Here is a 22,347-nt window from a genome sequence, read left to right on the forward strand (position 1 = left end):
TTGGTTTAGCAAAATTTAAGTTTTATTAATTTTCCCGGCCTAGGAAATAGCACAGCTTATGACAAACCTCACTAAATGCTTGGCTACAGTGGAAAATTACACTGTTCATGATTGATTAAAACAATTAATTAGAAATTTTAATTAGAAAATTTACTAAGAAAGTTGTATAATTTTCAACAACAGGATGGGAAAATCATAAGCCGAGAAGATGCACTGAAGCTGTGGGGCACCCACCCTCCTTCCACCAAGGGCTGCTTCACACAAAGTTCTTCGCCGAAACGGACAAGGGCCACAGCCGACAGAACAACGATCCTTCCAGATTTTATTACACGGCAGCTTTGCCTGCGCATTTTGGGACAGGCAGCACGGCCCAAACTCCTTCTCCCGCCCCTTCCCACTCTCGGCCGTGTTCCGAGCGTTCCTGGTGCCTGGTGCAGCCGGGACGCTGCTCACCGCTGGGGTGAGGTACGAGCCCCCCGGCCCAGCCGCGCTCCAGCCTCAGTAGCCGGCCAGCAGGTCCGGGAGTCGAGCTCGTGGTGACCGAGCCAGAGCTCCAGCAGCTCGTGTGTCCTGTTGAAGCCAAGCTCCACCAGCAGCGCCCCGAGCACCTAGTCTACCGGGTCCGAGTCCATGAGGCCGGGACCAGCGGCCTGGAGGCGGCGGCTCCCCGCGTCCCGGGGCTGCGTCCCCAAGTCCCAGGCGAGCCGGGCTCCGGACTCTCTCCGCGACGCACTTGTGGACGTGGAGCTTCTGCAGGCACAAGTTGACCAGGAGATGGAACCTGCCTGGGAGGGCCACAGAGGCGGGGAGCAGGCCCTACCGCCGGCACCTCCTCAGCCCCGAAGGGGTAGCAGCGCAGGATCGCTCCGGGGAGGGGACTGGAAACAGCTCATCTCCGGTGTCTACTAGGATACGGCAGCGCACAGAGGGGCGCGGGCTGTCCCGGGCGGGTGGGCTCCAGCGACGCAGCCAGACAGGAAGGGAACTGGAGAGCGCCCCGGCTTACCCCTGCGCTTGCGTGTGCGGCAAGGCGGGCATATCCCACTTCTGGATGGGGGATGTAGGGATTTCCACCCAAGAGGCACCTCACCTAAAGCCACAACACTTGACACTTGTGACGTTTCCAATTGGCTATTTTCCCAGCTGTGTTCCTGAAATAGCTCCCACAGCTCACAGGGCAGTCTGCCTGGGGGTCAGAGCACATGGGGCCCTGAGGTCGGTCAGAAACAGCAGCTAGCCAGCTTCTCTACTCTCTCATTCCTCACCTTTTTCCCTGGATGGGCATTCCCCAATCCTGACATCCCCCCCAGACACTGGGATCCTTTGCTGAGGCAGTGGCAGCACCAGTCTCCTGCCAGCTGTTACGACACAAGACTGGTCACACCACACCAGGTGCCAGGGGTACATGGAAGTAGGCAAGGGGTCAGGAGTCATGGGATCCACATCCTGCTCACCTATCTCCACACCAGATTTCCTGTTATTTCAATCTGCAGTAAAAACCAACAGAGCAAAACACAAAGACAAGGCCAGGCTTGGAGCCCCTTTGTCTTACTGTTTCTTCCAGCATAATCTAATTAAAGCCACAGGAAATATGCTTTCCCACAGTGACTGGACATCTTTAAAAAACCCAGCACAATAAAAAGTCCATGGGTCAGGAGAATGAGGGGACAAGGGCAGCAGAGGCCAGGCTCCATGGCCCCTGGCACTAGGAGAGATCTGCCCCAGATACCTGTATACCTGTTCCCTTGCTGAGACATCTTATGGCAGCTCTCATGGAGCACCAGAGCATCTGGAAATTCATCCAGGATCTCCCAGGACAGGAGCTGCCACAATGCCCTGCATCTCCCTCGACACTCTTGAGAGGCTCTCCAGGGTCTGGCCCCTCTGTGCAGAGTTTCAGGAGCTCACAAATGGCTCTACAGTGGTGGCAGGGTGCTGTGGAAAATAGCAGTGGCAAAGCAGGGTGGGTTGAAGAAGAAAGGAAGGGGCTGAAGGAATATGTCAAGTATTTTATTTTTTAAAAATTCTCAGTTAAAAACACAATGGCTGTGCCTTTCTGTGGGTGCCCCAGGGTAGCCCTCAGGCTGTACTTCTCAAGTGGGCAGCTATGAGGCTGTGGCCCTGCCAGGTAGATAACACAGGACTGGGCTCCAGCTGGGGAGGGCTCACCGCTCTGAGTAGCCCCTCTCTTAAAATACATTTAAAAGCAGTTGCAAGAACAAACTGTGGTATTAAAAAAGGAAAGAGAAAGGAGCAGGGGAGGCTCTGCCAGCACTGGAAGGCTGTGGTTGGAGGGTCCACACTCCTGTCTGGGGAGAGCCACGGTGCTCGTGGCATGCAGCAGCTTTTCTTCTTTAAAGAGGAAAAAAAAAATAAACCAACCAACAGTACTTTTGCCGAATGTTTCCCTGCAGCCACAAATTTCACCTGTTGTTCACATAAATATGCTGTCTTCTCCACAGGAAATGCTCTTGCCTGAGCCTTCCTTTTCTGCTAAACAATGTGCTTCAGATTCCCTGCAAATAAAAGGAAGCAGAAGAGGATATTTCCACTGATATTTTAGGCTGGTGGAGGGGCCTGGCAAGGGGTGTTACTCCCATGCCTAATGGGCCATGATATGGGAATTCCAGCCTCAGCACAGATCTCAGTTCCTGCTGACCTCTCACTCCCTTTGCAGAGGCTTCTGCTCTTGTTTGAGCCAAGCTTTGGAAATTACCACAGGGGACCTGCCACTGTTTTCACAATGCTGAATGCTGTTTTGGGATTTGTGGACCAGCATCCAAGAGGCACATGCTCACTCCCTGCTCACTCCCTGCTGCCTTGGTCCTCCTTTCAGGCTGGACTCACACACAGGAGTGCACAGCCCTCCCTCCCAGCTCTGGAGTGATGCTGTTCCTCCTACCTTCTTGGACAGGTCCCCAAGGAGGGGATGTCCTCTCCCTAGGATTGGCCTGTTCTTGGGAATGGACACCCAGAGGCCATTTCACTTCCTACCCTACTTCTAACACCAGCACAATGCAAGACAGTGCTCTCTCTTCAAAAGGAGCTACATGGAGAAGGACAAGGGACAACAGGTGTGAGTTGCACTAGGAGAGGTTTCACCTTAAGCATGTTTTTTTACAGTGAGAACAATCAAACACTGGAGGAAACTCCCCAGGGATGTGGTAGAGGCCCCAGTGTCAAGTTTTCAGGATGCGACTGGACAGGTTTCTAGATAATCTTGTCTATGCTCTCTTTCCTTTGGAAGTTTGGACCAGATGATATTTGAAGTCCCTTAGAACCTGAGCTGTTCTATGATTCCAACAATGACAAGGCCCCATGCTCCCCTGCCCAGCCAGAGCAAAGGAAATGGCAACTTTTGCTACAGGGACCCATAACTCTGTTCCCATCAACCCTGAAAATCCCAAGGGATGTGGGAGGCAAATGACATTGTGCACCAATGAGCAGCCAAGTGAATGTGGTTCATCTTTCCAGTCAGTGAGAAAGTTTCCAATGAGCTCTTCTGAAGCCCCCTCTAAAAAAAAACCTGTGAGCCTGAAGTAGGAGTGTTGGTTTGGACAACACTCACCTTTGATAGAGTTCAGAATTTCTTGAATTCTCTGTGTCTCATTGCGGTCTGGTCTGCAGCTTGGTGTAATCTCCAGCACATAATCAGGACCATACTCTGTGAAGAACTGCAGGAAAGAGAAGAAAGTCAGCAGAGAGGTCTCTGAAAGCTGAAGCTAGAGGGAGGGCTCCCCATGGGTACCTGTTCGTAAAAAGACAAAAAAGCATTTCTCTACCTAAGGGCCACATGTAGCTTCACTACATCAAGGTGGTACTTCAGCAGTGTCTGTGTCCACCTGGAATTTTCAACTGCTTCCCGGTTCAAGAGATGGGAAACAGACCCCAGTGTAGCAGTCAAAAGCAATCAAATGCCTATCCCAATGCTTTATTTGGGAAAGCTGTTGGCACTCATTTTACATATAGTTACCTGCAAATGGGATTTTTTAAAATTAAATTTCAAGTGCTGTAATCACATATCCTACTGTTCACCTCCCACCTTGCTGAACACTACTGCATTGACGTGACTGTGAAACACCTGGGAAAGGAAAAAAAATCAGTGTGCTGCAAGAATACTGTGTCTCTTGGCTAAGTGCTCAGACAGCATGCAGGACATCTGCAGCACATGGGGTTGACTCGCTGAAGCAGAATCACAGGTTACTGACAGCCGTCGTGTCATATTGTATCATGTTGTGTCATGATTCTGGCCAAAACAGGGTCAGTTTTTGCAGTAGCTGGGAGGAGGAATAGCCAGGACACAGAGGTTATTCTACACCACCTCATGTCATTGTTGAGGGCAGGAGAAAGGGATTCTTCCAGAGAAAAGGGATTTCTTCCAGCTGAAATAAAGTGGCAGAGGGAGCTGTGCAGTATTGTCTATTGTCAGGGGGCAGTGGCGTTTCTGTGTGAACTGTTTCTTTTCTTGTTCCCTCTGTCATTAGTATTGTTGCTGTTGCTGTTACTGTTCAGTAAACTGTTCTTATTTCAACTTTACCCTTTGTGCCTCCAATTAGAGGGGGCAGCGGGAACAGTGCATGCTCTTAGCAGAAGCACTGAATTGGAGAATACCATTCCTAAGACAACCTTAACTAGTACCCAGTCTGGGGCACAAAGGGTTGACATAACAGATGTGCCCAGAGTGGGTTGGAAACAAATCTGATTCTAAGCATTTGTTCATATTAGGTACAGAACCATTGGTGACAATGTTGTTTGGTCTGTTCATGTAGGTGTGGTACATACGTGTGAGCATATATGTTCCTTGTGATGATATTCTTCAGAGCAGGGAGAGGGATCAGGATTGGTTTTTTGCTGTACTGTGTGATATCAGTAATGTTAACAAGGGCAATAAAGGTTATTTGGGATGTGTATTCAGTGTTCCTCTCCTACCCTTACCTTAGGTGCTACCTTTAGTAGTCCATTAATAATAGTACTCAGCCTGAAGAGGATGATTTTCCCCAGCTTGTCATCCTCTCTGCCTCCTTCAGGCCCGTTACAACAGCTTTTGAGAATTCTGAATTCCCTTTGGATGTTACAGAAGCATATTCTTGTTGTTATGCCTCTCATATATGTGTCCTCAGTATAGTTTATAACATGTTTAGAGTCAGGGGAGTCTCCACCATGCTTAGAGTCAGGACAGAGATTTCTAGAAGGTCATTCAAAGATCTGCCCCAAGGGTGGATAGCCGTAAGTGGCATAGAATGTGGGAGAAAATGGGCCAATTTCTGGGGTAAATTCTCTGCTCCATTGGTTTGGAAGTTCACCTCTGTACAACTACTACAGGACCCTGATGGAGAGAGAGAGCATTTGCAAGGTGAGAGCTATGTCAGCTCCAGAGAAGAGCAACTTATCGGAGTGTGCTGGGCCCTGGCCACTCTTCACCCTACACTGTTCGTCACAACACAGAACCCTCAGGGGGAGGAGGAGGAAAGCAGAGCAACAGGAACTGTGACTACTCAAACTGCAGCTGAAAAAAAAATTAAAGCCTCGAGAAAGGCAAAAGGCACATCCTAAAGAGCTCTTTGAGCAAACCAGAGAATCCTTCTGTCCATCCTCTCTGTAACTATCTGAGATTGCAGTTTATTGGCATGTGAGACCCCTCACAGAAAGCTGCAGCCAGCCTCTGATATTGGGCACAAGCACTCATCATACTGCTAGGTCAGGGCACTATTGTTACATAAGTATCTTCACAAAACAGGACTGAGGGGCAAGCTAGGTGTGTGGATTAGGCAGAACAACTGGCTTCTTCTACAAAGAGAAGGCAGAGTTTTCCAAAGTGTTACCTCATGATCAGGGATCTCAGAGGACAGTGTTCGCCCAAGGATGACCCCAGTCAAGTATGTCCAGCAGCGGGCCGTGTTGGCAAGGTTGTAACCTCCTGTTTCCAGCAAAAATTGGAATTTTGAAGAGGAAGAGTGGGGAAAGGGAAAAGAGAAAAAGATTTAAGTGCAAGGAATAAATCATGAGGCCACTGTGTGCGGGTTACATGAATTCAGCTTATTTCATCCACTAAAGCCATGCCCCAAATCTGCCTTCTGCACCTGCTGGCTACACAAGGCCAGGTCTGAATGACACTGTATGCAAGAGCCAACTGCTCAAACAGAACCCCAGTTACATCCAGGGTGGCAGAGGTTGGTCCTCCAACCACCATCTCAGACCCAGGATGAGCTCCCAGTCCCATGCACTGGGGTCCCTACTGGCAAAAATGAGAGCCATTCACAAGTGGCAGGCTGCAGCAGAAATGGGGGCTTCCTGTTTTTTAAAACCAGCCTTTGACCTATAAAGCAAAACATGCAGGCCCAGCCATACACTGGTGAGCTCTTCAGCATCATCATGTTTGAGAGGACAAACGTAAAACTCATCACTACAACTTGCAACTGCTTTACATGAAAATGAGATTTCACAGTGAGCAGGAAATGGTTACCTACACAGTAATGGAACATGAGCCCACAAGGAGAAACCTTAGCTGAAAGCAATCCTGCAAGAGACTCAGGTAAGTTTTTTTCCAGAAAAGATGACTAGAATAGTAAAGGAAGAAAGTGCTTTGACAAGACAGAGAGATCATATCTTTCAATATTCCCTTCTATTTGCATTGGTTGTTGTGGGGCTTTATCCCTGATTTTTTTTACTTCTCCCCCAATTTCCACTTCAAATGCTTCCATATGCTGCAGTGGTGAGACACTCCTTTGGTATTTTCACAAGTAACACACAGTCAATCATTTTTTAAAAGAAGTTTTGGGTTTTGTCTGAAAGGTGACATCTCCAGCACACTCACAGACAAACCACAGCAGGACTGAACACTCATAACCTTTCCAAAACAAAGGGCATAAGGCACATAAAATTTTAGCCTTAATAAGCTGTACCTGATTTCCCCCATCTCGAAAAGGACAACACCTAGAGGTGATGCAGCTCCAATCATGGAGCTCAGGGGCTTTCCCTGACACACAGTGACTTTTGTTGTTCTGAAATGCTCTGTTAACATAAAGCCTGTACTGTGCTTTCCCCACTGGACAAGCAGCTGGTTAGGCAGCACAGCAGAGATAAGTCCAGCTTAGCTTTCACTGGGTATCAGAGCCCTGCAGGCAATCAGGCCTTGTCCCAAGCCCCTGCTTGAATCTTAATGAAACCATTCATCACCAGGTACCCAAGACAGATTTGGGAACACAGTGCTCACTTTTAAAGAGAAGCACCAAAGGGCTGATCAGAAGAGATGGGAATCAGAGGTGTCACTGAGATGTCAGGGTCAGTTTGTTGGCCTCTCCTCTTCTCCAGAGGAGCCACGCAGCTTTTAACTCAAGACTTGAGTCAGGATTGAGACTTGTACCTGTCAGTATCAAGGATTTCAGGTGTGAGAAAACAGTAGTGTGCCACAGTGTGTCCTCCTGACACTGCCCAGCAGTCAACCTGCTAAACCCTTGCCAGTGCTGAGCCCAAGGGCAGGCAGGCACTGAAAGCAGGGTCACAGGAGGACAAACATATTTCTCTCAGAACAGCAGGATGCACTCACCTCCTCCGAGGACAAGAGTTGCCAGCTGCCACTGCAGGACATACTTGAGGCACTTGCCCACTCCCTCAGGTGTCATGTTGAAGGAGCACATGGGGTCTCCAGCAATGGTGTCTGCCCCCAGCTGCAGCACAACTGCATCAGGGTTGAAGGCAGCATATACCTCCTCCAGCACTCTGGGGAGAGGAGGAGCAGTCCAGTTAATGCCAGCATGGCTCAGAGGAATGCCAGTGGCATGGCCCTGGTCCCTCAGATCCACCAATGCCTCTCAAGGTTTCTGCATTCTCTGCTTCCACCCAACTCATAGCAGTTACACTACCTCTGTTCCTAGTTAGCCTTCTACCTCTCCACAGCAAGTCTAGCTCTCAGAGCACCTATCAAAAGGCTGATGAACATAAAAGCACCACTGATAACATGGCAGAGGGGGATCTAGTTCTCACCAGTTTAGTGGCAGCATCAAATTCCACATTTACACAGTCTGCCTTTTGGCTGCAGGACAATCCAGGGGCTTTCCCGCCCTGTGAAAGTCATGGTGGAAATCCGGGTCTGGCAAAACAACAATCCTGAACTCTCAGACACCTCTCACCAGGACAGGACAGGAGAGGACAGGAGAAAAAGACGAAGGCTCTGCCTAGGATCTTACTCTCCTCTCTTGTATATGGCTCTTGAGGCAAAACTATGAGGAAAAGCTCTGTGTGGGGTGTAGTGAGCCTGCAAAAACCTGAATTGGACAGAGCTTCATGTTTCAAGTCCATCATGATTTTGGGAAGTACAGGCAATCACCCTCAAATGACAGCTCGATGAGACATCCACAGTCATGCCTGTGACTGCCTCCCAGCCTGGACAGAACTGAAAGAGATCTCTAAGTCTCTTTGCAGAAGCTTTAGCAATACACAGCCTGAAACCGATGGTAGGTTATGATGTCCTTCAGCTGTGAATGCATGCAGCAGGCTCCTGAGTGGGTTCCTGACCCATCTCAGCCCCTAGAGCTGCCTTTCAGAAGCATGTTCTCCAGCTCAAAGAGGGCTGCTCTGCCCCAGCAATGGCAGGCACCAATTAGGCAGCAGAAGGCTTGGCCTCCACGACTGCACTACTGGTCCACAAGTTTAGAGAGGTTTCAGCCCTCAAATGTTACAGGTGGACGTGGTAGCACTGTAGCCCTGCACTGAGATGCCTCTCTCCTGGAAAAGAACAAGCCCTGCAGCCCAGTTTTGACATGGACAACAGTTTGTGAGGTCGACCATCAGCTGAGGGACAGAAGGGACTACCAGGAGGCACCTCTGTCACTGTCAGATATTTAGCCTTCAGCCTTTCATTCTTCCAGCACAGACAGAAGGTGCTAGGAAAACGCTTTTAGCTAAGCCCCAAGCATATGTCCCACAGTCAGAATTCAGAGCACTCACTTGAATAAAAAACTTCTAGCCCTAAGTCCACAGCTAAAAAATACTTGTCCCTTCTCACTCTCTTAGATAAACTGTGGAGGTGTATCTAAGGAGATAGGTTGACCTGTGGCAGAGACCCCTCCAACTACCCACAAAGTCTCTGTATATTCAGTTTGCTTAAGGATTCAGACAAGACCTCTGAGTACTTACAGTCCATGTTCATTGTAATCAAAGGCTGCAACAGGGGAAGGGTCAAGCCTTAAGAAAGGACTGTAATTTAAAATACTAAGCTGTGTAGTATCTTATTCTCAAAGATCCCATCCAAGTCAGCTGTATCGGAGCAAGAGGGCTTACGATTCACAGATCTGGTAATATTTTTCATCCCGAATGCCATCTTGAATGGGCACATTCACGCTGTAATAGCGACCTTTTCCCAGGCCAACATCTGTCACATCACCAGTGCCTGCACAAGAGAAACATCCCAATTAGGAGGGAAAGCAGAGCAGCAGCGATGTGTGGGGTGTCTCAAAGGCAAGCTGAGAACCAGGACATTCGGCATGATTATGGAGAAGTCCACTTGCCATCACCACAAAAGGCGGGGTGGAGGGACCCAGATCTCTCCTTCACCCAATTCTGCCACGCAGCATCAAAGGGGCTCTGCCTAGAGCTCAGCTAAACCAGAAAGGGGGAAATGCTAAACACGCAGTGCCCCCTCTCTTCCTTCTCCTGGGTCGAGAGAAGAGGCAGTAAGACATGTCGGTTGGACAGCAGTGACAGGACTTGTGTTTATTGAGGCCTCACCAGTGACACATGAACCAAATGAGCACAAACCTTGCAAGTTCAACTTGCCTGGGAAAAATCCTGGTGAAAATTTGTGCAGAGAAACAGTCATGACTTTCGAGGTGAAACTAAAGGCATCCTCGACTCCTATTAAGAAGGAGAAAAGAAAGCTTTCATGCATCATTTATATAAATGACAGAGTCTGAACGCACAGAGTTGCTTGATACACACAGGGCAGCAAGCAGAGAGAGAGTAGCATGAGCAAAGTAGAAATACAGATGTGGCTCAATAAATACATCCTCAATCCACAGTTCAACCGCAGCAAAGATCACAACTGCCATGAATCTGGCAGGTCTCATGCTAATCAGTACTAAATGGATCTCAATATCTCACATCACTACCCATGGCAGTAGCACTTGCCTGTGCTGCTAGGCCTGTGAAGCTGGGAGAGGGATCTGAGCAGGGCTGCCTTGGCCAGAGCTTGGCTCTGATTACAACCAGTGCTACTGGGCTCTCTTACTTTTTCTCAATGCTGCTGTGGTTCAACGTGCCTTTTCCTTAAAGACACATTAAAATAGCGGGTGTGGAGAGGGAAAAAAAAAGTACAGTTATTTCACAAATACAAGCCGCACCATTTTGACTAAAATTTGGCTCCCACACCGGAAATGCGGCTAATACTCAGGAGCGGCTAATATGTGAATAATTTTCTGACATTTCCACCTCCAGAAGTGGAAACCGAGGTGCTGAGTCGAGCAACTTGCCAGTAAAAGCCGGCATTTTGCGATTGTTACAAATTGTTACTCTGTTGCGCCACGGGTGGAGCTGCTCCGTGCAGGCAGCACAGGGGCTGGGGAAGGCGGGGCAGCTCCTTCCTGCTTAGCCCTGCAGCTTGGGGGAAGGCGGGGCTCTCTCCTGCTTGGCCCCGCGGCTCGGGGGAAGCAGGGGCAGCTCTCTCCTGCTTAGCCCTGCAGCTCGGGGGAAGCAGGGGCTCTCTCCTGCTTGGCCCCGCGGCTCGGGGGAAGGCGGGGCAGCTCTCTCCTGCTTGGCCCTGCGGCTCGGGGGACTCCCATCCCCGCATGCCGCCGCCGCAGGAGCAGGCAGGCTACATCCCTGCGTCCCATCGCCGCCGCAGGTGCTGGCAGGCTCTGTGCCCCCCCTGCCGCCACGGGGCAGCGCCGGGCCGAGGTGACTGAGCCCAGTGGTGGCGGCGGCTGGCCCCGAGCAGCCCCGCCAAGCGGCAGTGCGGAGCTGGGCCACCCAGCCCTGTCGGTAGCCCCGAGCCCTCATGGCCCGAGCCGAGCCAGTAAACCCCACCCTGCCGCGGTTCTGTTACTATTTGGCAACTTTGTTGCACGCGGGTCCTCGCTGCGAACGACAGAGCGGCTTATACTCGGGTGCGGCTTATTTATGGACAAAGAGCAAAATGTTTGCCAACACCCGGCGATGCGGCTTATACTCAGTGCGGCTCGTATTCGTGAATTTACTGTACAGTAATTTTAACAATACAAGCCGCAAGGACTATAAGCCGCATCTCTGGGTGTTGGCAAACATTTCGTTCTTTGTCCATAAATAAGCCGCACCCGAGTATAAGCCGCTCTGTCGTTCGCAGCGAGGACCCGCGTGCAACAAAGTTGCCAAATAGTAACAGAATCGCGGCATGGTGGGGTTTACTGGCTCGGCTCAGGCTGTGCAGGCTCGGCCCGCTCGGGGCTGCTGACGGGGCCAGGTGGCCCAGTTTGGTGGGGCTGCTCGGGGCTGGCCGCCGCCTCTGGGCTCGCTTGCCCCGGCCCGGCGCTGCCCCGCGGTGGCAGGTGGGGACGGAGCACCCCCCGCTCCCGCAGCGGGCAGGGACGGAGCACCCCCCACTCCCGCCGCGGCGGCGGAGGGCGAGGGTGGAGCCTGCCTGCTTCTGCCGCGGCAGGTGGGGGCTGGAGCGCCCCGCTTACCCCACGGGCCGTGGGGATGGCAGCACGGAGCCCCCGCCTCCTCCCCGAACCGTGGGGATGTCAGTACAGAGCCCCCTGCCTCTCCCCGACCTGAAGGAGGGAACTCCCCTGCCTCCCTCCCTCCCCCCACGCTGCCAGCGCGGAGCTGGCCCCACCCGCCGCGTAACACAGTAGCCAATTTGTAACAATCGTGAAATCCTGGGTTTTACTGGCAGGTGCTCGGCTCTGCACCCTGGCTGGCACTTCTGGGGTTGTAAACGTCAGAAAATTATTCCCATATTAGCCGCTCCTGAGTATAAGCTGCATTTCTGGTGTGGGAGCAAAATTTTAATCAAAATGGTGCGGCTTGTATTCGTGAAATTACTGTAATAGGCAACTTAACAGAAACCAAATGCAGGGAGAAAACGGAACAAAATGAAACACATCATTAAATTTAGAAGAGCAGGAAATATTAAATGGTGTAGAAATAATGTCCCTGAAGGAGGGAGCAGTTTTGGCAAGGCCAGCTCTGGCTCTAGATTTATAGCACCAAGCCTTTTTTAAAAACCACTGTTTACTACTGGCTGCTTCTCCCTTGCAATGGACCTTTAAACCATTAAACCCTGTCAGCAACTGCTCTGCCTTGGATGGGAGACTGAGATATATTATCTGTTGCTTTAGGTATAAGACTTCTGCCCAGACCTACAAGAGAGGTCTCAAGAGCAGCACAAGGCAAGTCTCTAAAGTAGGACAAGGCAAAAATGGATTGAGGGAACTCAACTGCACCAAAAGGAGCCAAAGCCATGGCTGTTGCAACAAGTAAAGCCCTGCTGTGCAGACAGGCCTTGACTTCTCCCATCCCTCCCTGAGTCTGTGCAGTTGTGCTGTTTGCAGCCTTTGCTCTGTCTTACCATCCCCATGATGCAAATCCAAATCGATATAAAGGACACGGTCAAATTTCTGGCGCAGCCGCAGGATCCCCAAGACAGCGTCATTCAGGTAACAGAAGCCAGAAGCTTCATCCCTGTGAAAACAATGTCTGTGGACATTGAATATTGCCAATGCAATCACCACTGATCCCAGCATTCTCACTTTGACTTTGCAAGTGTCCACTTCACAGGGGCACAGAGGAGTATGAAAACTCAGCCAAGGCCCAGCAGAGAGAGATGGGTCAGGAGAAACTCAAAGCATGAGTGGGAAGCACAGAGAACAGGACTGCTTGTGCTTCTCAGCTCTGGGCTCTGTTGCAGAGAGACCCTGGCCTGTGGGGGGGTACCTGACCATTGCACTGTTGAACAAATAAAATGCTAGCTTTCTGCACCTGAGACATTTTAAAGAAGTTCAGAGCCACTCAAACCCATTCTCTCTCTGAGGCAAGAGGACAGTCCCCTTGGCCATTTTCCTGTGAGTTCTAGACAGGCATAGACAGGCAGCCACTTCAACCCTGCTGTCTGGGTCATAGCTCCTAGGAAGGTCCTGACAGTGAAAGGCAGGTCCAAGGCAGTCATAGGATTCTCCTACTATTCTAAAGTCTCAGGCTATGAAGGTTAAGCCTCTTCCTAAAGCAACTCCCTCCTTTCTCTTCCCAGGAAAATGCAAATGGGACGTCCCACATGCAGTTCCTCATGATACAGCTCCTGGGCTCAGCCAGGAGAGAGTCCAAGCAGCTAAACAGAACACTGGTAAACCATGGAAAGATTTATCGCTGACATTCATCAGGGACAGCTTACTTGCTGGCATCAAAGGAACAAGAAAGTTTCCTGACCCCCTACTCCAGCCTCACTCCAAAGTCCAGTCTACATCACCACTTAGCACCAGATCACATGCATTCTTCAATCTGCCTTGAACAGTCATTTTAAAGCGAAGCTTTATACTTTGCAACAGGAGTAGCCAAATCCCTTCTCCACACATTATATCAGGATACAAGATGCACCTCTGGCAAATTCCTCTTGACTTCCAGTTAGAGCACTCAGCTCATTTTCCCTGACAGTTCCTGCTCAGCAACAGCTGGGAACAGTGAAGAGGAAGCCAGGACTGGCAGAACCACACTTGCTTTCACTCTCTGCAAGTGCCGTGGAGCCCAGGTGTTTCCCAGTGCCTCTGTTCATTTACAGTAATGCTGAAAACGGAGGCGTTAACAGGTATTCTGAATATCTGACTCAACTATGATTATGTACTTCTCCCCTCCCTTACAGCCCACAAGGAAACAAAGTGAACTATTCCATGTCTTGGGGCACTCTCTCCATGCTGTAATACACACCTCTGAAACTCAAGGCCAATCAGAGGACAACAGTCAAAAGCAAAGCAGTGTTGGAGCTGCAGCTCAGCACTTGGGATCCCCCATACTGCCCTAAACCCACCCAGCAAAGCCCTGAGTGTCACTGCCAAAAGGGAGAGTGACACTGGCTTGAGAAAAGGCACTTACTCAGCATTTTACCCTCAACCCCAAAGGCATCCTCTGAACCAAGAGCTTCCAAAGCCCTAGGTCACTCCTACCTTTAGGACCCTGGAAAGCAACTAAATCACCAGACAGCGGGTGTTTTTGGACAAAAGGAATGTATTTTGCTAGGGCACAGGTCCTAGAACCAAGCACCTGCAGTTCACTGTCAGTCTGGCTGGACCTTCACACTGGGCTGGCATCTACCCTGAAGCATCATACAACAAGTTACTGGGGTGACTGGGAAAACTCCATTGGGATCAGCGAGTATTAAATGTCTTTTTTTTTTTTTTAAACAGACTCTTTGCTTCCCAGAACAGTGCTAATAGCTCAGCAGCAGCAACACTGCTAAGACTTTTTTCATTACAGGCATTCTTTAAGCCATTCAACCCAAACAGAAGATAACAGGAGATTTCCCAAAAGCCATTGGTTCTGCAAAGAGTAAGAGCTCGGCTCTGCCAAGTGCAAGCCTCCTTTCACAGCAAGCTGCAGCTAAAGCCATTTGCAGCCAAGCACCCACCAGAAAATGGGCTAAGGTGGTGGTATGGCTGGCACTTGCACACCACTGTTAGATCTCCAGAGCTCCTCTGCCAGGTCAGAAAAGTCACCAGAGCAAGACATCTGCACATGTGTGTACAAGCTGCCAGGGTTAGACACAGGCCCATGAGAATTCCTGAGGCTCCCCAGGGACACAGAACAGCACTGCAAATACCAGCTGGCTCTGAACAAGGAAAGGTGGTGTCTTGTCTACAATGCAAAGAGGCCCCATGTTTTGGTAGGTGGGGAGAAGTTAAATAAAACATACTTCCATGGAAAATGGGATGGAAACAAATTATTTTACCACTACAGAACCACAAGATTCAGGGACAGAATTTTTACTTCCTCTCCTGTTGTGCTGGAAGATCATTACTGATGTTAGAGCTCACAGGAAACAGCTCCCAATGGAGCATGGGAAAACCCAAGGTCATTCCTGCACTGTTTCAAACATCTTATTAAGAAACCCAAAAGCCATACAAAACAATTTGTCACCATATTTCTACTGTGCTCCAAACTGGCAGGGATATAAATTGTTTGTCTCTTCACTGTGCTTCTCCATGGACTTCACAAAATACATTCTTACTTGAGCTTCCTGAGACTATGACGTACACCTACCCCAGACCTGCTCTGCAGCACTTGACAGTGACACGACTAGCACTGGGCAGTGACCTGCCTCCTCTGAGGCCTCTGTCCTGCTCTGTTTCTTTCTGCTCTATCTCCTGCCTTCCCTCACACCTTGCTTTCTCTTCCAACTGGATCATTGCACCCTGAGGGTTTGCAGAGAAGCTGGAAGCCAGGAAGCAGGGTTTAGACATCAGATGAGAAAACACAAGGGAAGAGGTTGTTTTCTTACTTCTTTGCATGATGCCACCCTCCAGGCCAGTTAATTGCTACCTTGCACTTGCCGTCCAGCAGGCACTGGGCTGCAGTGATGGTGGCTCCTCCCACGGCTGCTGCATATTCAAAGATCCCTTCAGTGGCTGGACAGTCGTAACCTGCAGGTAAGAGTCCAGGTAAGAGTCTGCCTGTCAGACAAAGCAGGTCTTTTCCTCCAGGGGAACCACATTCCTTTTGTTTGAGGCTTCAAGACTGACCCAGCCTGGAGCAGCCTGTTCCTGAAGAACTGATCCCACAGAGGATCGATACTAGAGAAGTTCTTGAAAAATGGCTACCCATAGGAAAGACCCACACTGGAAAAGTTCATGGAAGACCGTGTCCTGTGGGAGGGACCACACACATACGCAGGGCAAGAGTGAGGAGGAAGAAGCAGCAGAGACATGTGAACTGAACACAACCCCCATTCTCTGTCCCCTTACACTGCTTGAGGGAAAAGCAGAAGAGCTGCGAGTGAAGTTGAGTCTGGGAAGAAAGGTGGATGAAGGGGATAGTGATTTCAGTTTATTTTGAATTCTCACTATCCTACTCCATTATTAATTGGCATAAAATGAATTAATTTCCCTATGTAGAGTCTCTTATGCACCTCAACATGATCTCTTCCACTGTATTTTCTACCCCCTGTTGAGGGCAAGGAGAGAATGCATCTTGGTGAACACCCGGCAAAAAAAAAAAAACCCACCCACACCACAAAAATCAACCCACCACAAAAAGCAGCAATCCAAACGTTTTCAGTCCATTAAAAATGTGTCCTGAACCAACTTCTGAGTTCTTTGTCTGGCTTGCCAAACCTACTGGTGCCTCACATCAATCTCACAAAAAACTACTTTCAGGTCTCTGGCTACTTGACCAGAAAAGCCCTGGCACGGTCACGGACATACCTCTTCCCTAAAAATGGACATCCACAAACAAGTCAAGCCTAGGTAAGCTGTAGATCTGTATCTATAACATGATCTTCACTTAGTCCCACATAAGCCTCCCTGCAGCTGCTGCCCACAAAGCGCGACAACAGGGCTGCTTGTCTTCCTGTAGACAGAGCAGCTTGAGGAATGTAACATAGTCTAAGGGACACTGATCAGCACAGAATCTGCACCTCTCCCTCTGTTTTGGGTCACTCCTCCCATTCCTGAGACCAAGACAGTGCCCATAGCCATCTCACCTGCTTTACCTGCTGCATTGCTCAAGCTGTCTCAGGTCCAAGAGGGCAAGAGCTCTCTGCTCCAGATATAAATCACCAGACAGCAGCTGCTCTGGTCACTACAGCTCCAGGCCACTGTTCACACATGCCCTCCCCACAGCAGGCTTGCAGCCAGTCACAGCTCCAGTGCAAACATAGTGTCAGGGTCTTTTATCCAGTTCCAGAGCCTCAGAGCAGCAGCAAAGGGCACCAGCCCCATTCAGCAAGAGAAAGGCTAAGCTGCACAGAGCAGCAAAGTGAGGCTAGTTGTACCCTCTGCTGGCACAATGGGAAGGTACCAGCCTGTCAGATGGCTGCTGAGGTTCAGCAACAGCCCGTCAAAGAATGTTTCCTTCCAAAACCAAGCCCAGCATCCCCCTGAGATCATCCCTCTAACTGCAGCTCCAGCAAAAAACATCCTGGCCCTGGCACTCAACTAATCCCTTGCTGAAGATGCGTATCCTTACCCAGTCCATACTCCACAGACTCCGGGTGGTCATCATCCCCCTCCTCACTGACCTTCTGCAGGTGCTGCAGGTAAGCATCTGTGTGGAAACTTGCCATTTCCTCCATGGAGGCCACTTTTGGCTTAACTATCCTAGGCAGAGAGGAAGAAGGGAGCATATCAGGGCAAGAGGCATCAGAGCTCAGCTGGAATGTCCAGCTTTAACCTTTACCCTAGGAGCCTTCTTTTGTCTGTTACTATTGTAAAAGCAAATGAAACTCCCTCTTCCTCTTGCACAGGACTGTCACTCCAGTGAGAAAGCCACCCAGCTGAGCAGGAGCAGGCCTTGCCCCTGGCTTGGCACTGCCTGTGGTCCCCACCATAGTGAAGAACACCTGCAGGTGCTGCCTGCATTAACCTTCTCTCTTTTCTTCAAGTTTTTTTCCCTTTTCTGCATGTTCTCTCAGTTTGTGCAATCCCCAGCATATCCAACATTCAGGTTACACACAGAAAAACTAATGAAGGGAAATGCTCAGGCTCAGCAAAGCACTGTGGCAGGACCTCAGCCTGGATCAGGAGCTGCACAATGCCTCTCGCATGCTGTGACCTGCATCAAAGCACAGACTGTCACTGTTCCCAGCAACTTGCACAGCACTTTCCTGGGTCTGGGTGCTTTGCAGTATATCTAAACAAATCCTGCAACACACTGAACCCACTCCAAACCTTGGACACTGGGAGCACACACAGGCAGTGCAGCACAGCTCCATCACTACAGGAAGAACACAGGAAGCTCCCAGCTCCAGGCTGGCCCCGATGCTTCTCACCCCATGCAAGGGCCAACAGTCCTTCAGGTCTGATCTGTAACAATACCTGCAGCCACTTCCCAAACACACTCTGCCAGAAAACAAAAATTGTTTAAAAAAGAAGTCTCAAAAGGACCTTCTGGCTGTGCTGAACTGAAGGATATTTTTAAAAAGATTTTACGAGATGCTTCACAAGAGAGGCTAAGCTACGTCTTTCTTTTTTTTTTTCCCTTCATATGCTCCAACATTAAGAGCCAAATGAGGCAGGAGGTCTCACACTTTTCTGCCCCAGATCTCATCTGGTCTTCTCTCCTGAACAGCATGCAGACCTCACAAAAAGTCTCCCAGTCAATGACAACATAGCAAAAGAACATGGTCCCTCTCTGCATCAGGACTGACTGATCAGTGGATCTGGAGCAGCACCAAGGCTGTCACCCTGCTCAGAGCCCCAAGCATTAGGGTGACACACACTCTACTGTAAAGAAGGCATGAGGCTATAAGTGCTCCACCAGACCAGGAGGGTAACAACGAATTACACCTGCCAAAATTACTGTAATCGTGTCCATGTAGCAAAACAAACACTTTCCTTTAATCGTGGCAATACGCACTATGGGGGCTCCTATAATCATGCTGCCAGCAGGGACAGTGTGAAACCTGGAGTTACTCAGCACTTTCCAAATCTTAGTGGAGAATAAAACATCTCTTCACAGAAAACGGGAGCACTTACTTCATCTGATCAAGTAAGCAATACGCTTCAATCAGTGAGTGCACCATGCTGGCCTAAAAAGAAGAATAAGACTGTGAGAGTAGGAGACAGCCAGCAACCGGCGGCCCAAGGACTCGCGGACAAGGCGAGGCTCAGATTCCTCCCAGTAGTGACTTTCCCTGCCCGGGTCCCATCTCCGGCCTGTGCCCATGCCGTGTGAAAGGACCTTCCTTTCTGGTATCCCGGGCAGAAGCGGACGGCTTCCCGGGAAAGGAAGCGTCGCTTCAGTGTCCGAATCCCGCTGCCGGGGGCGATGTGAACGCACAGATGGGCCCTCCTCACTCTAACCCCACACTCCTCCTGCTGGGGCCGCTCGTTTCTCCCGCTTTCTCCTTTCCTACCGCCGTGCCCGGCGCCGGCTGCCTCCGCGCCCGGGCCTCACCGCTGTGCTCCCCGCGCCCCCTCGCCCCCACCGCGGCGCTGACCCGCTTGGGCACTTTGCAGAGGGAGTCGCAGAGGGCCACGTACTCCGGGCTGTATACGTAGACCGGCGGCGGCACCGCCGCCATCGGAGCCGGCGCAGGCGGGACCAGCACCCGCAAGGCCGTTGGTCAGGGCGCGCCAGGACCGGCAGTTCCGGCCCCGCGGCGTGCCGGGAGCTGTAGGCCCGCCCTGCCACTCTCCATCCCCTGGCCCGGCCGCGTAAGAACAGGCTGCCAACTAGTGTCAGAGACATTTTTATTGGGGCCCCCACGCAGCTCGGGATGGTGTTTATGCTCTACGAATGTAATCTTAAAAGGCCCATGGCCTGCCCGCAGTCCCCCACGCGGCACCCGCCCTGCTTAAGGAGCTGCACCTCAGGAAGTGCCGGGCTCCCCGAACCCCCGCAGTTCCCACCGGGTCCCTCGGGTGAGAAGGAAGCGCCCGGCAGGGGTTCGGGCCCTTCAAGGCTCCCTTGATGGGAGCAGGGGTCACACAGGGAGGGATTAGCCATTACAGGAAAGATGTGTGCTAATGTCTTTACAAACAATTCCATGGTTGAGGGTATGAATGTTAACGTCTTAGACATGGGTCTTAATGTTTCTACCCACTTCAAGCCACAGGTTTGTTACAGAACTCAGACAATATGACTCCTGCAACAGACAAATGGGTCCACACAAGCCTCAGTTTCTGAACTTTGGAGGAAAATGACAGACTCAAGGGGAGAATACCTAGTAGGCATTCGGCAAGACTGTACCTTCCTACTACCTCAGCCAATGGAGTAAGGAAGAGGGCAACATGTGGCCAAGAGTTTAGGCCAAAAAGAGGCTGCACTCTCTGAAGCCTCGAGAGAGAATATTCCACGGGATGATGTCCCAGTGGACTCTCCCTTTGGATAAAGTTGCAGGACTCCTCTGTCTCCTTTATGGACACTGGCTTTTCATAGCACGATCTTCCATACAGTCACATGCACAGGTTCAAGGGCATCCTGTATCCTCTCTTGCCAGGTGAAGGCAGTAACTTAAAGGAAAGGAGTGGTTGGAGCCAAACCCCCTCCTTGCCTACTTTGCCTCCCGCCATGGCTCTGTACAGCAGGTATGAAGCTCTCACATGGAAGGCCAGGCAATGGATGATGTGGATGTTAGTCCATCTACACCAGATGTATTGCCATGGCTGTGACGCCCCCAGACCATATCCACCTCCATGAGAAAGATGGGTTAGAGTTGTAGGTGACGCCTTTCTGAGGGTCCAATATGCCACACAGACAGTACTCTCAGGGAAGTCTGTTCCCACCCTGGGGCCCAGGTTAAGCACACTAGGAAACTTCCCAGCCGGCTTCAACTTCAGACTGTTAGCCACACCTGCTCTTCCAAGCAGGTGGCAATGAAACTGCAACTCATAGTCCAAGTGCAATCAAAGGAGATATCAGGGCCTGGAGGTGGTTGGTAAGGGATTCTGGAACATAGGTTCTTGCATCTGTCCTTCCAGTTGTGGGCAGTGACATTACTCAGTCTATTGAATATATGGCTTGGTGGCTGATGTCACTGTCCGAATTTCAGTTTTTTAATACTTTTTGAAGTATCTTAGATGGATCAACCTTTCCCAAAGGAGAAGGGGGTCTTTGCTCAGAGCTGTGCTCATTGACAGCTGTAAACCAGTCTTGGAGAGGGACACAGGTGATATCAGGCTGGCCTGTGACAAGCTGTGGGACATCGCAAGGTCAGAGGGTGTGAGTGACAATTCTTGGCCTGTTGCTCAATGTGCTGAGTGTACTAGAGCACACCTGAAGTCTTAGGAAGGTGAACCAGAGAGCCAAAAGGGAACCCCACTTCCTTCACCACTTTGTGGTATGTGTGCCTGACCTCATCAATCCAACTGCACCACCCAGAGTGGGGGCTGACCTGCAGTATAGATTAGAGCAGGGATCCACTCTATCCCCAACCCTCTCTGTGCCAGGCTGTGGGAGATGGGGCAGAAGCAGAGATGAGCATTAAAAGCATGGTTTTGATTGCACAGGTAATACCAAGTAGCCACCTCAGAGCTGCTTCACAGGGCACGAGAATTCAGGAACCTGTGACTTGGCCACTAGCACCGCTGCCAGGGATAGAGTAGATGGCACAGAGGGGCTGATACTGGCATGTCACAGCCAGCCAGAAGCCCTGTACTAGCAGCTTGGAGGTAAAAGGGATCCTGGCTACCACAACCTCCCCAGCTCTGCACACAGGACACCCAGCAGGGGATGATGGGCTGCCTGCTTCCAAGCACCACAGCTGTGGCTGTGCTGGAGCATATTGATTTTGGATGTGCTGAGGGAAAGGATCAGGCACCATCCCCTATTCTTCTCTCAAAACTTTTCCATCAGCAGCAGGAAGAGCAAGAACCTCAGCCTACACTAGCATAAATCCTGCCAGATTTGGAATAAAAAGCAGCACAGAAGAGGTTAAAAACTGCAAACCTGCTGGAGGCAGGGAGAGTGTGAGCTGGTCAGAGAGCATTGTAATTCTGAGCACACAGGTCTGGTCAGGGGAGCCCTTTCCAATTCCCTGAAACGGAGGTCTTTCCAGGGGTAATGGTTCAGGAGGAGTCATGCAGACAGAACCTTCTAACACAAGCACGCATCAAAGCTCAGCCTTTCCCTTGCTCTGCAGGCCACACAGGCACACCTCAGTTTAGGACATGCCTCCTGTGGAGTTCCTCAGAGGGCTGCTCACCCACCAAGAGGCAAGGGCTGTGAGGAGAGATGGCTGCCTTGCAAACTAACCCAGTGTTCATCTTTACAGGCTGTATGAAACAACCATCCCAGAGCATGTTCAACCCAGTGAGGAACTGCAAGAGCTACTGCATGGAACAGCCATCTGTGGGCAGAAAGTCGTACACGTACAAGGCCACCGACTTGGACAGGTAGGTCATGGTGCCAAACCGGCCGCTCGGTGCACTGTCATACAGCAGGCTGCAGATGCCTGTTGAAGGATCCCTCTCCAGCATGTGCTCCTCAGCGCCCAGGGCTTTCTGGATTTTGGACAGGGAAGCAGAAAGGCATCATTAGGAATAAAGGCAACCCCCTTATCGGCTTCCATCCTAAGCATCCTCTGTTGCAGTCAGTGTGACAATGAGTGCACTCATTGATGATGAGCAATGGGAGGAAGACACTACAGCTTTGCTGTGCCCCATGAACACAACGGGGACAACAGACAGGGCTCAACAAATGGGTGAGCCCTGCACAGCTCTAAGGAATGTA

General features: G+C 50.6%; 2 protein-coding genes across 12 annotated transcripts in view; both read right to left on the reverse strand.

The window, feature by feature from the left end:
- HDAC8 (histone deacetylase 8) lies at positions 1–22,053 on the reverse strand. Of its 9 annotated transcripts, none has more exons than XM_033072360.1 (12): positions 21,991–22,053; positions 18,651–18,703; positions 17,844–17,978; positions 17,143–17,273; positions 15,458–15,599; positions 12,542–12,669; positions 9,775–9,852; positions 9,280–9,388; positions 7,547–7,719; positions 5,823–5,917; positions 3,569–3,674; positions 1–2,516 (listed from the first exon to the last, which is right to left on the reverse strand). In XM_033072360.1, exons 2-12 carry the CDS (start codon positions 18,695–18,697, stop codon positions 2,494–2,496), a joined length of 1,167 nt encoding a protein of 388 aa, XP_032928251.1. In that variant the 5' UTR covers positions 18,698–18,703; positions 21,991–22,053; the 3' UTR covers positions 1–2,493. The 9 variants fall into 9 exon arrangements, 6 of the variants coding, with proteins under 6 accessions (XP_032928251.1, XP_032928249.1, XP_032928250.1 ...); XM_033072358.1 differs by lacking the exon at positions 21,991–22,053 and adding an exon at positions 19,115–19,262; XM_033072359.1 differs by lacking the exon at positions 21,991–22,053 and adding an exon at positions 19,115–19,260 and having other exon boundaries at positions 12,542–12,654.
- The window catches only part of PHKA1 (phosphorylase kinase regulatory subunit alpha 1), a 21,128-nt gene continuing 18,131 nt past the window's right edge, over positions 19,351–22,347 (reverse strand). For all 3 annotated transcript variants that reach the window (XM_033072355.1, XM_033072356.2, XM_033072354.2), the window contains one exon: positions 19,351–22,118. In XM_033072355.1, coding sequence (XP_032928246.1) covers positions 21,945–22,118 — 174 coding nt within the window. In that variant the 3' untranslated portion in view covers positions 19,351–21,944. The remainder of the gene's footprint in view (positions 22,119–22,347) is intronic.

The sequence above is a fragment of the Catharus ustulatus genome, chromosome 14, assembly GCF_009819885.2.
Source record: "Catharus ustulatus isolate bCatUst1 chromosome 14, bCatUst1.pri.v2, whole genome shotgun sequence".
NCBI lineage: Eukaryota > Metazoa > Chordata > Aves > Passeriformes > Turdidae > Catharus > Catharus ustulatus.

What these genes read in the sequence shown, in the direction of transcription:
- HDAC8 (XM_033072358.1), bottom strand. Translation starts at nt 19,198, where the DNA reads ATGGCGGCGGTGCCGCCGCCGGTCTACGTATACAGCCCGGAGTACGTG. An exon ending in GTGTGCTCCCAGTGTCCAAG is followed by an intron (nt 17,274 to 17,843) that starts GTTTGGAGTGGG and finishes CTCTCTGCCTAG; the next exon opens with GATAGTTAAGCCAAAAGTGG. An exon ending in GGATTTGCATCATGGGGATG is followed by an intron (nt 9,853 to 12,541) that starts GTAAGACAGAGC and finishes CCTTCTTAATAG; the next exon opens with GAGTCGAGGATGCCTTTAGT.